Source organism: Vombatus ursinus, unplaced genomic scaffold (genome assembly GCF_900497805.2).
Source record: "Vombatus ursinus unplaced genomic scaffold, bare-nosed wombat genome assembly UNPS02014778.1, whole genome shotgun sequence".
Classification (NCBI taxonomy): Eukaryota; Metazoa; Chordata; class Mammalia; order Diprotodontia; family Vombatidae; genus Vombatus; species Vombatus ursinus.
The window spans coordinates 30,117,411-30,129,942 of record NW_020954556.1 but is presented as its reverse complement, the minus strand read 5'-3'; the positions used below and the strand labels follow the sequence as shown (position 1 = coordinate 30,129,942).

Here is a 12,532-nt window from a genome sequence, read left to right as displayed (position 1 = left end):
GTCTGTATCAATAAGAAGTATGATTAAGTTTGGTGGAAAAAAAAACATTCACATAATGTTCAGCTTGACAAAATACTATATACGTATTTAAGTTGCTATTTGTATAGTAAATCATAGTGCTTATATGCTTAAGCAGTTATTTTATTGAGAAACCTAACCCACTTTCTTAGTACATGGAGTTTGTTGACCCATAGTTTCAATTGATGCTGACAGTGGACAGCTTATTCAGAATGAGTTAAGCTAGTCTGTCACAGACCCTTATAGCTACCCTTTCCTCTTAATACTAATAAGCCCCTTCCCAAACCTGATAACTTAATGTCAAAATGCTTTAGATAACTGGCATCTATTATATATTCACTGTATTAAAATGAGGTTACATTTTGCTTACATCCCTAGTACTAGATTGCATCCCTAGATTGCATACTAGGATATGGGGAATAGAGATGGGAATGGAAACTCCAGTGCAGCCAATAGTTCCCTAGGTCTATTACTTAGACACTTAATGCAAGACAGTATATATCCCTTGAAAACGACACTATTTTTAAACAAAAATCCTTCCCTTTATATTTTTTTTTAACGAATACTATATACACAAGCTATTTGTGTTACATAAACAGAAATTTAGTCTGCTGTAGAATTAGGTTTCCATTCTTAAGAGATTTGGATCAAAATGGCAGTTCTGATATTTTCTCAAGTTCCTTAAAAAAAAAAAAGATTTTATCTGCAATTATATAGGGAATGGCCAAATCCAGTGCTTTTGAAACAACCTGAAGACAGCAATCTGAATTTACCTGTTTGGGATCCTAGGGTATGTGAATAATTCGTTACATTATTTCTTTAATTACTCTCCAAGCTCAGATCTATTTGTGATGATTCTGGCCCTGTTTGCCTTTTTGCCTGCTTCTCCTGTCTGTTCCTTCCCTTTGGCTCTATTGATAGATAAGAAGAAATAAACGAAAAACATTTTTGTTATTGCCACCATTATATTTAAAAGTTGTCCAAGGTCAGGCTTGCTGCATCTTTCTCTTCATAGCCATTTATTAACTTTATTATTACTTTTACCTGGTTCCTATTTTATGTATTTTAGGTTGGGGAAAAATGAAATGGGAACCACTCAAATAGCTTGCTTCCACATAGTAGGTACTCAATAAATGGTTGTTAAAGAAATAAAAATAAGACTTATTTCTTTCATTATCCAATTTCATAGGTAAATCCATCTGATAGATATCATCTCATGCCCATAATCACCCCTGCCTATCCACAACAAAATTCTACATATAATGTATCTACTTCAACTCGGACAGTAATGGTAGAAGAATTCAAACAAGGTAAGTGCTCTATTGTCTATGTCCTTTTGTCTGTGGTCTGCTGACAAGTTTAGGTTTGGCAACCTGGTTCTCAAAGCAAAAAAGCATTGTAATTATTGGTAAAGAAAAATATTTAAAGGTTATTTTGATTTTTTTTGTTCTTAGTGTTCTATTGAAATTGATAATGTTAATTCTGTTCCATTTCCAAAGCATTCTTTTGTGTTGGAATAACAACAAAAACAGATAGTCTAATATGATTGAAACTTTGCTTTTGTATGTTGAAAAGGAGTTAGCTAAGATAAAATTTTTACCCAAAGGTTTAGGGTTTCTAAGAGTAAAATATAACAGCAGATTTTATTGTCTATTTTAAAATAGGTCTTGCAGTAACAGGTGAAATACTTCAAGGAAAATCAGACTGGTCCAAACTTCTTGAACCACCAAATTTTTTTCAAAAATACAGGTATTTGGGATTGTCTAAATGGGTTAGATGTTTGATAAAAATATTGTCTGTATTGTATTTAACTTTTATAGTTTAATGTTTTTGATAAACATTGGAAGACAGTGGCAGACATATGCAAGTTATGTATAAAATAAGTGTTTGTTTTCATATCTACTGGGTTTTTACATTAACTTTTCCTTTAAGTGGGGTTCTAAAACTTGGTTTTTGGAAGTTAAACCATGATTTCTTTTATAAAATATGATATGCCTTTGAGGTTGTAATCTGTATGGGTGCCAGTAGTACTCCACTAAAGTGAGCACATAAATTCATCTAAGACTGTACCTTAATTATATTGCTGTAGCTAGAGAAGAGACACATAGAGCCGTGGTGGTGGTGGTGGTGGAATGAAAATGATGAATATATGCTGACTGACTATTCTTTTTTTTCCCCTCACTTCCCTCTTGAATCCCCAATGGCCATTTAATATTGAAAATTCTTCATAGACATTATATAGTGTTGACTGCCAGTGCATCCACAGAAGAGAACCATTTAGAATGGTAAGACTACTTTTTTCCTTTTTTATAACCTCAAATATATAATTCAACCACATAGATATAAGAAATTTTCTTGCCTTAACAGCATCTTTAACTTTTCTGCTTTTGAGATTGAGTGGCCATTTTAGTGGCACTGAATTTAATAACTGGTGTTGAGCAAATTTTTTTCAAATTTGGGGGGTAGCTCGGAGTTAACGGTGCATGTACAAGGCAGTTTCCCTTCTCTTTTCCCTGTTCTCTGTTTTAAGATTCTTGACCACACGGGCCACTGTGTACATGTCAAAACCAGCCCTAGGCAGAATTATAAGTAGACAAAGGTTGTCTTCTGTCCCCAGCCTCCCTTCCTAGGCAGTGTCATCCTTCTGGTGCTGTCTCTCTACATATTAATCTTTTGTCCTTAGTGTATCTTTAGATTGATATATTCTTTCCCAGATTTTCATTTAAGCCTTAAATGAAAATTGTTGAATGAAAGGTTTACCCTTTTTGAAATGAAATTTAAATATCTAAAACTAGATACACAGTTATTTTGAGGTAGGTCTTTCCTGGCACCCCTGAAATCATACCCTTACCCCTTGCTTCTGTGGCCTGTCCTATCCCATCTGTCATCTGAATCAAATTAGGTCACCAAGTGGGTCAAAGAACATAGTACATATTGGCAGCACACTACCATCTAATGTGTAGAATTAAGGTTACCTTACTGCCTTTCAAGTGGCGGTCTGAAGCGTCACACACATATCCAGACTGCTAGAATATCTTTTTGTTGTTTGTGATGACATTTCAGTTTGGCCAGTCGATTTGAGACTTAGAGGAGTGAGCCCAGTGTATACCTATCTTAAACTTTACCCCCTCCATGAAGCCTTTTTTAATAATTCCAGTCAGTATTGCTATCTCCCTTTCCTATTTGCCCATACCATTTATTGTCTGTACCATGCATTTTGTCACTTGATTATATCCAATTTAGCACTTAGTTATATATAGTACCTCCACTAAAGTCCTTCCTACTCATCATGGCATGGAGGGGACCCTGGGTTCTCGAAGGCTATGCCAGTGGAGCACAAGTTCTAGCAGGTCCTACCAAGCTGGCTTCGAGTACAGGCCCGGCAATGGAGTGGATGTCTGCCTTCAGAGGGAGAGGCTCATCATCAAAGGCTTGGCCACCAGGTGATTATTTTTTTGGCCATAGCAGCTCACAAAGACCATCTGCTAAGGTGTAAAGGGGTTGTGATCTATATTAGTTTACCCCTATCAGCACAATCATGGGTCCTTGAACTAATGAAGCATATACGATAATGCTTCGTCATCAGGGAATAAGATAATCAACATGAGTGTATTTCCTGGGAAACTAAAGTTTACCCTTTGTTTTAATTGCTAACTACTTTTTTAATTGAAGTCTTTCTAAAATGTGTTGAGTTTCTCTCATTTAAATAGTAATTTTAACCTTTTAAGATGATCCAAGTTTATTATGAATATAGTTATTCCATTGTTTTGTAATCCAGCAATGTCCCCAGGTGGTGTATTGAGGATTATTCTTCCGGAAGTAGTAGAACTAATGTTTTAAATATCTTTAGTTCTTCTGGCCACTTCCCTCTGTTGTCATTTCTTGCTGCTTTTCAGTGTGCCACTGTTGCTTCTTATAATCTGAATCAACTACCTTACTGTATATATAAATACATGGGCTTTAGAACCACTCTTTGAAGCTCTGAGACCTTTTAAAATTCATGGCAAAGTTCCAGATGATTGAAATCTGTAGTAAAATATCTGTATAAAAGAAGGTAAAGGGGAGGTGACTCAGAAGGAATATGATTTTATAAAAATCTTGTCTTTACAACCAGCTTATAGACTCTTAGAAAGGAGGAACTAGCATATTAATTTTGTATTACCTGTGACTAGTAATGTCACACCCATTGTAGGCAGTCAGCAAACAAATTATCTTTTAAATTGAGTAAGCCTTACTCTTTGCAATACTGGTACATTTGGAAGACAGCGTTTTAACTCAGTGAAAAGAAGGACTATGGAGTCAGAGAACCTGGGTTCAGAGCCCACCTGATGCTTACTACCTCTGTGAGTATGGGCAAACCCCTCAGCCTTCTGATCTATTAAATGAGGGCTATTAAATTTTGGACTAGATGGTCTCTTAATTTCCCATGGAAATTAAATTGAACATTTTAAATGGGGACTCAATATTGAAAGGAGTCATGAAGGTTTAGGTAGAATGAAAAAATAATTTAGTAGTCTGAAACTTTAGAGATATTCTTATTCTTCTTTTACCCTTAGCACCTGACTGGATATAGGGAGTAAGTCCTTTTTATTCTGCATACATGAGATTTATCCCATCAATTCCCTTTATTTAGTAAGTATTGCCACCACACAAGTTCAGGACCATGTCTTTGAACTACTATGATAAGCCTCCTAATTGGTCCACCTACCTCTACTTTCCCCCTGTACAAACTGTTCTTCATACAAATGCCAAAGTTATCTTCCTAAGACACAGATCTTATCAGGCCATTTCCCTGCTCAGCCAGCTTCAGTGGCTTTCTCTTGCTACTATGATAAAATATAAAGCCTGCCATTTGGTACTGTCCATACTCTGGCTCCATTTCCCAGTACTCCTTTTCATATGCTGTATGTCCCATACAGATTGGATTATTTTCTAAAGTTGACATGCCAGTCTCCTCCCACTTTGTATATCATAGAGGCCAACCCTCATGCCTAGAATGTACCATCCCTCTTCACCTTTCAGAATCTGATCTCCATTCAAGGCTTAGTTCTGATACCACCTTCTCTGGCACTTTATTCATTGCCCCTATCACTTCCTACTTGTTGTTATACCTACCTACATACATACATGTCATTCCCCCAATATAGAATGTCCCATAAAAACTTTCTTCCTTGAAATCCCAACATCTGACACACAGTGGCTTGTATTTAGTAGACATGTAATAAATTTTGGTGAATTGTAATGGTATAACATGAACATAAGCAAAGTATGGAAATTTTAAATAATTAATGGTATACAATTCAGTAATTAAAAATGGACAAGAAATTTAAAATACTTTTTCCTTGCATACAAGTTACTTTACCTATGCCTAGTACATACATGGCTTAGTTTAGAGTTAGGGCTAGAAGTAAGGAGTTTTGAGGGAGACTACATTTTAAGTCCTGTTGCCTTACCCCACAGCTAATGTCCATCTTTGAATACTTGGGGGTGTTATTGCTGTGGCTAATCTGCAAGCTGCCAAATTTAATGCTGGAATAAAACCATGACAACTATCCCATTTTTCCTTTTAGGGTTGGCTTAGTTGAATCTAAAATCCGTGTACTTGTTGGAAATTTGGAGCGGAATGAATTTATTACTCTTGCCCATGTCAATCCTCAGTCATTTCCAGGGAACAAGGAACATTATAAAGAGTAAGTTTAAAATCTTTACTTGAACTTGTGCTACTTGACATTTTAGTATTTAGGAATGTTCATCATTTATAGTGATGGACTTTATAAAATTGTATGCTTAGGCTAGCAGAGGGACTTTCAGACTACAAGTTTGAAAATACTTTTTTAAGTATCTAGTTTTCATTGTTAAATTTAGGGGAATATCCTAAAATTTCTTTTTTTTTTTTTTATTTCTACTTTTAAAAGGAGTGACTATGTATCAATGTGGTTCCTTGGAATAATATTCCGGCGAGTTGAAAATGCAGAAAGTGTTAACATAGATTTAACATATGATATTCAGTCTTTTACTGATACAGGTAAGACTAATGGATTTTTTTTTTTTAATTTGGACCCAATTTCATGGATCAAAGGCTTATTAGGTGTGTGCTATAGACTCAGTGTGACCTTTTTGGCCACCTGGCTCAGTATTTATCAGCTGTGAGAAGAACTAAATAGCATCACTGAAACAATTTTTAAAATTATTACTCTAATAGCATTGTGTAAAGTGATTCCTAAATGTTTCATGTTTTTCTATAGTGACACTTGGATTTTTTTTTTTTGAACTCTTGCTATTCATTTGAACCCATTCTGTAGTTATTTAGCTATCTATAATAGCCTCATGAAAAATAAGGAGGTATAACTATCAATGGTGCACACTAGAAAAACAATTGCTTTTAGTACCACAGCTGTATATAAGTTGTTTTTAGTAACATAAACACTATGAAATTTTTTAGTGATTTCTGAAGTGTCAAGAAGATTGAGAGACACAATTTGAATTTCTGTATGTTATAGGTAAGATGGGAACTTATTATGGGAGAGTCTTGAAGGCCAGGGATAAATATTTTATACTTGTTGCAATAAGTAATAAACTTTTGTAGAGTCTTGACTGTTCTGGAATCATAGAGGTTAAAGTAAATGGGGAAGAGTAATATGGAGTAGACATAGGACACATCCGTGAAGAACCTATACTTCCTGCCACATGACCTCGGTAACATGGCAAGAAGGTCTGGAATGCTGGACTTGAGAAGCTTGAGGTTCAGATCCCACCTTAGACAGGTAAAAGCTCTGTGTCCGTGGGGAAGTTGCCTAACCTCTGTGAGCTTCAGTTTTCTCATCTGTAGAATGAAAATCATAACTAGCTTCTACCTTACAGGGGTATTATGAGGATCAAAGGAGATAGGTAAATCAGTGTGTCAGTGCTATGTAAATGTGAACTGCTGTTGCAAAGCACAAAGATCCCAAGTTTTTTCAGTAGAAACACTGATGAAGTCAGTGAGAATACTGGTATTTAACAAACTGAACTATTCATGAGAATTGTGAGGCTTATTAAGTCAGAGGCTTATCTCAGTTTCAGTTCCAGGGTTACATATGTCACTGATGTAATTTCACCAGTTTCATGAGAAAGCCAAGTAGTGTCTCAAGTGTTGCCCAGAACCTAACCACATTAGCCATAAATTTCAGGTGGTTAAGCTTTTTTTTTTTGTATGTTTTTGTTTTTTTGCTAGGCAGTGGGGTTAAGTGTCTTGCCCAGGGTCACACGACTAGTAAGTATCAAGTTTCTGAGGTGGCATTTGAACTCAGGTCCTCCTGACTCCAAGGCCAAGTGTTCTATCCACTGCCCCTAAGCTCTTTTTTTTTATTATTTAATTTAGAACATTTTTTTGCCTAAAATATTAAGGGGGAGCCACTTGTGAGCTAAATTTTACCCAGAACCAACACATAGCCCACAGAGGACAGATTGAGGAAGAATTGAGAGTAGGCGAGCCCCTCCACAGGTCAGGGCACATAAAAGGAGGGATGCAGGGCAGAGGATATTGGGAACTCAGATGAAGGGCTTGTACAGCAGAGTATTTTGCATTTAGTTAATCTGTTGCCTATAACTTCATTTCATATTGATTAATAAAAGTTTTGTTAAATTTAACCTTGACTGGTCTGGTTTTTTTTAAATGTTTTGCTCTAATACTTTTTTTTGTATATCATTTCCCAAAAATCTTGCCTTGAACCTTTTATAACAAAGAGAAAAATAATAAAAATGAAACAAACCTGCCGATCAATTCTGAATGGCTTCACTAGTGACAGTTTGCATCAGTAGTTCACAAACCTGTGGAGAAGTCTTCTGGAACCAAGATTAGATGTTGCATGTAGTTTACATTCTGGTGTCTGTTAACATTTACTTTACATTATCTTAGTCATATATGTTCCTTTCTCTGCTTTCTCTCCTCTGTGTCAGTTAATATGAATCTTTCCACATTCCTCTGATTGTCTCATTCATCATTTCTTATGGCACTGTCACATTTCACCACATCACTACTCTTTAGATGGGGCACTGATTATATGGGAATGGCTGAAGGAAGGGTGATGTGGTTGTTTTGAGAATTTATGGGACTTCTGTCATTGACCTTGTGGGGGTACATCCTCTTCAGTAGTGGGATGAGTTATGGACAGTTCAGTACTTTTTTGATTATAATTGCAAATTGATTTCCACAAGAATTGGACCAATTCACAGTTCTGCCAACAATACAGTATCGTGCCAAACTTCTCACAGCCCCTGCAACATTTCTTATTTTCATCTTTTATCTTCTCTGCCAATTTGATATGTGTGAAACTAAACTTCATTTGTTTTACTTTGCCTTCTATTCCATCTGACTAGATATTGGGGAGTGGATTAGTCCTATTTTTGTCAATTCTACATGGGTCTTAGATTGATCGGATGTTCCATCAAGATGTTTCCAAAGATACTTCTGGTCTGGTCATCTTTGAATCAGTCATGTTGTGCTCTTAATGGTGACATGATCATGAGAATGTTTTAGGATATTAGTCTCATGTGTGCCTATATATAATGCTAGTTTGTTTTATTAAGAAAAGCCAGAGCTGTTGCAGTTTAAAAGTTAGATTCCCACTTAACGAGATGCTGTTTCACAGTATATAGGCAAGCAAACAATATAAACATGCTAAAAGAAGGAATGAAGATTGAAGCAACTCACGTAAAGAAAAAGCAGCTTCATCATTATCTTCCTGCAGAAATTTTGCAAAAAAAAAAGAAGGTAAGTGTGTAACTTCGTTCTTAGTTGGCTTAGCTGATTCCTAATTTTTCACCCTGATAAGAAGAGATATCACATCAAATGGAGCAAAATCCAAGACAAAAGATTAATTGCAAATTAATCTGTTTTTGCATTTTGGAATAGACCAGTATATGTTTGCCTTCCTAATTGGGCTGATATTAAGTATGCATTCCTTGAGTATTCACAGCATAGGCATTTATGTGAACAAAGTCATTCTCAGATTTAAATTTTGCCTTTGTTCATCCACAGAAGGTTAATCTACTTGCAGATAATTGAGTTGACCATGTTCTTTATATCTCCAACTGTTGGCTTCTGTTTATGCTTTAATTTTTAATCCTGTGAACTTTTTCTCAGCAAAGCCTCCAAGATATCAATCGAAGCGCTAGTGGACTTCAGTCAAAGAGATCATCCTTGGATGGAAATTGCTTGGATAGTTCCAGAGATACTGATAATGGAACACCTTTTAATTCCCCTGTGTTATTAAACAAGCATTCCAAGCCTGAGAGTCCTCCTGTGGTAGAAATGGAAAGGTCTGTGTTGTTAATTTAATCTTTCATTAAATAGCTTTTTTAGGATACATTTTGACCTAAAATATGAATCTTTTTTTTAACACTTTTTTCTTTTGTACCTAACTGCCATTTAAAAAAAAAGTTAGCATAAATGTTTAACCTTCTTAGGTTGCTAGACAATGTCATTAGCATACGATATTTTCCAAACATAGACTACACTTCAGTTTTCAGATTTTTGGAATGACAAGTGAGGAACGCTCAGCCAGAAAACAATTAAAAGGGCTCTTGGATATAGTCTTTTTTTTTTTTTAATTTTAATTACTCATTTGATATTTCTGTGTAATGAACAAGAATGAAGGCATGTTAATGGAGAATTGTGACAAGTCGACAAATAGGAATGAATAAATTTCCTTTTTGTATTTGAGGTTTTGAAAATCTCATTAACTCCCTATCTTCCATAAGCCCCTAAGTTTAATATGGAATTTTTTTTGTAGTTAAATGTTGGCTTATTTTAAATCATTAGAAAATTTAGATTTTTTTTTTCTTTTTAACAGCAGCTGTGCTGAAGCTGATGAAACAGCACCTGCTACCACTGCAGAAAAGCCTTTGGATGTTGTTCCTTCACCTCCAATTCAAGGATTATCTATCCCAGTTATTGGTTCAAGTATGTATCAAGACTTCTTACCACTAATGATTTCACTGTGTTTGTTATAGTCTAAAAGAATTCCTCTTTTGCAGAAATTGATTCAACAATAAAAGCCATATCACCTCCAGCTATCTGCACCATTCCTACTGTAGTAGGAAGAAATGTCATTCCTCGTATAATAACATCTCATAATCTAGTCCAAGGGCAGCAATACCAAAATGGAATGTTAAGTTTAACGTCTAAGAGTGCTATATCCAAGAGATCTCATTCACCTTCTTTAGATGGATCTCCTAAAAGGTTAAAAGACATAGAAAAGGTATGGGCATTCTTTTTAGCTTTTTGGTTCAATTAATGCTACTAGGAATTACTTCAGACATTCCTCATAGACATTCTCAGTTCTCTTGAGCAATCTCAGTGCCTAAATGTTTTGTTTTACTTTTTCTCTTCTGTATGTTTATTTTTATAAGCATCTATTAACTCTCCTTCCCACTGCACTCCTCACCCACATTGGACTTGGAAGAAAGAAGAAAAGAAAATCTTTTGATAAATATGCATAGTCAAGCAAAACAAATTGCCACATTGGCCACATCCAAAAATGTATTTCTCATTCTGCATTTTAAGTCTATCACCTATCTGACAGGAGGGTGGGCAACATGTTTCGTCTTCAGTCACTTGGACTCGTGGTTTATCATTGTACTGATCAGTTTTTTAAGTCTTTCTAACTTTTTCTTTATAATGTATAAATTGTTCTAATTCTATTCACTTCACTCTACAACATTTAGTATAGGCCCACCTAATTTCCCATAGAATTAGCCATTTCATAATTTCTTATGGCACAATAATCCATTACATTCATATATCATAATTTGTTTAGCCATTCCCCAGGAGATGGGCACTCCCTTACTTTCCAATTTGAAGCTCCTGTGAAAAGAGCTGCTATAAATATTTTCGTATATATGGTTCCTTTTCCTCTTTGATCTCTGGAGTATTGGGGGCATAGTTCCAAATTACCTTCCATAGTGGTGGGACCAATTTAGAGCTCTACCAGCAGAGGATTTAATGTGCCACAGCCCCTCCAACAATGGTCATTTTTCTCTTTTGTCATCTTTAACAGTCTGCTTAAGCTTGCTTTAATTTGTATAATTACAAGTAATCCAGAGCATTTTTTCATATGGCTGTTGATAGTTTAGATTTCTTCTTTGAAAACTACCTCTGCAAAGTTTTTGACCATTTATCTATTGGACAATGACTCTTGGAGTTGTATAAATGAATCGGTTCCTTATATATCCCTGGATATACAATCTTTGACAGAGAAACTTGCAGCAAAGATTTTTTTTCCTCATTTGCGTAGCTCCATTTTAATTTTGTCTGCATTAGATTTGTTTGTGCAGAACCTTTAAAGTGTTACTTAAGTTGGCCTTTTTATTTTTCCGTGATCCTCTGTATCCCTTATTTAGTCATGAACTCTTCTCGTATCCATAGGTCTAAAAGGTTAATTTCTTCCTTGTTCTTCTAATTTGCTTATGAGATTGCCTTAATACCCAGTTGGAGTTGATCTTGGTATAGATACACATCTCTTGAGAGAATCTATACTAATATATGTTGGTTAATACCTATTTTCTGCCAAGCTGTTGTCCAGTTTTCTCAAATAGGGTCTTTACACTGTTAATTTACTGCTGTATAACGTATAACCTCTCTATCCTTTAATGAGTACCAAATCATTTTAATGGTTATTGGGATTTGGTGCCAATAGACTTATTCCCACTTCTTTTTTTTTTAACTGTTTCCCTTGAGATCTTGACCTTTTGTTCCTCCGTGTGAATTTAATTATTCTAGCCCTACAAAGTAACACTTCGGTAGTTTGGTTTGGTACTAAATAAGTAAATTAATTTAGGCATGGTGTTATTTATTACATTGTTTAAATTCTCATTCAAGTTTCCATTCATCTCATTTCTTAAAAAGCAAATTGAAGATTTTCAGCCATATTTTTAGCACTTCAGAATTAGACATTTTAGTGCATGCCGTGGGTAAAGTATTCTGTAGGCACTGGGAAGATAAAAAGTTTAGAAGAGACACAATTCCTACGCTTATAGAATTTAAATTCTCAGTATGAATATTTCTTCCCTTGCCACAGATCACAACCCCTTTATGCAATTGTTTTGATAATTGCTGCTGCCAAAAAAAGTCATCACCTCTCTGCCAGCATTTTGCTTAAGATACTCTGAATTTAGCTCTTCCAGTTCTTGGATGAAAGACACTTTAGCCAGTTGTTGGGCAAACTTGACACAGCTTGAGCTCTTTTTCAAGTCTCCTTCTCTTCTGCCTCCTTCACCCCACCCCACCCTGTTGCATACATAATTAAATATTCCAGAATAGGATGTCAGAGGAATTTCAGCCTTATTGTTAGGGGGAATAAATCAGGGGTCAGAAAACTGCAATTGACTTTAATAAAATTAAACCTTATTTTAGCCTGAGTTTTTTTGGGGGGAGGCGAGGAGAGTAAGGCAGTTGGGGTTAAATGACTTGCCCAGAGTCACACAGCTAGTGAGTGTCTAGTGTCTGGGGCCAGATTAGAACTCGGGTCCTCCT

At 35.6% G+C, this 12,532-nt stretch overlaps 1 protein-coding gene across 1 annotated transcript in view; it reads left to right on the top strand.

Moving 5' to 3' along the window:
- Positions 1 to 12,532, top strand: part of PAPOLG (poly(A) polymerase gamma) — a 77,093-nt gene that overhangs the window by 59,821 nt on the left and 4,740 nt on the right. The window contains exons 11-20 of the mRNA XM_027865010.1: positions 736 to 808; positions 1,208 to 1,328; positions 1,683 to 1,767; positions 2,250 to 2,303; positions 5,589 to 5,708; positions 5,934 to 6,043; positions 8,649 to 8,770; positions 9,143 to 9,318; positions 9,852 to 9,961; positions 10,036 to 10,259. Of these exons, the coding sequence (XP_027720811.1) occupies positions 736 to 808; positions 1,208 to 1,328; positions 1,683 to 1,767; positions 2,250 to 2,303; positions 5,589 to 5,708; positions 5,934 to 6,043; positions 8,649 to 8,770; positions 9,143 to 9,318; positions 9,852 to 9,961; positions 10,036 to 10,259 (1,195 nt within the window). The remainder of the gene's footprint in view (positions 1 to 735; positions 809 to 1,207; positions 1,329 to 1,682; positions 1,768 to 2,249; positions 2,304 to 5,588; positions 5,709 to 5,933; positions 6,044 to 8,648; positions 8,771 to 9,142; positions 9,319 to 9,851; positions 9,962 to 10,035; positions 10,260 to 12,532) is intronic.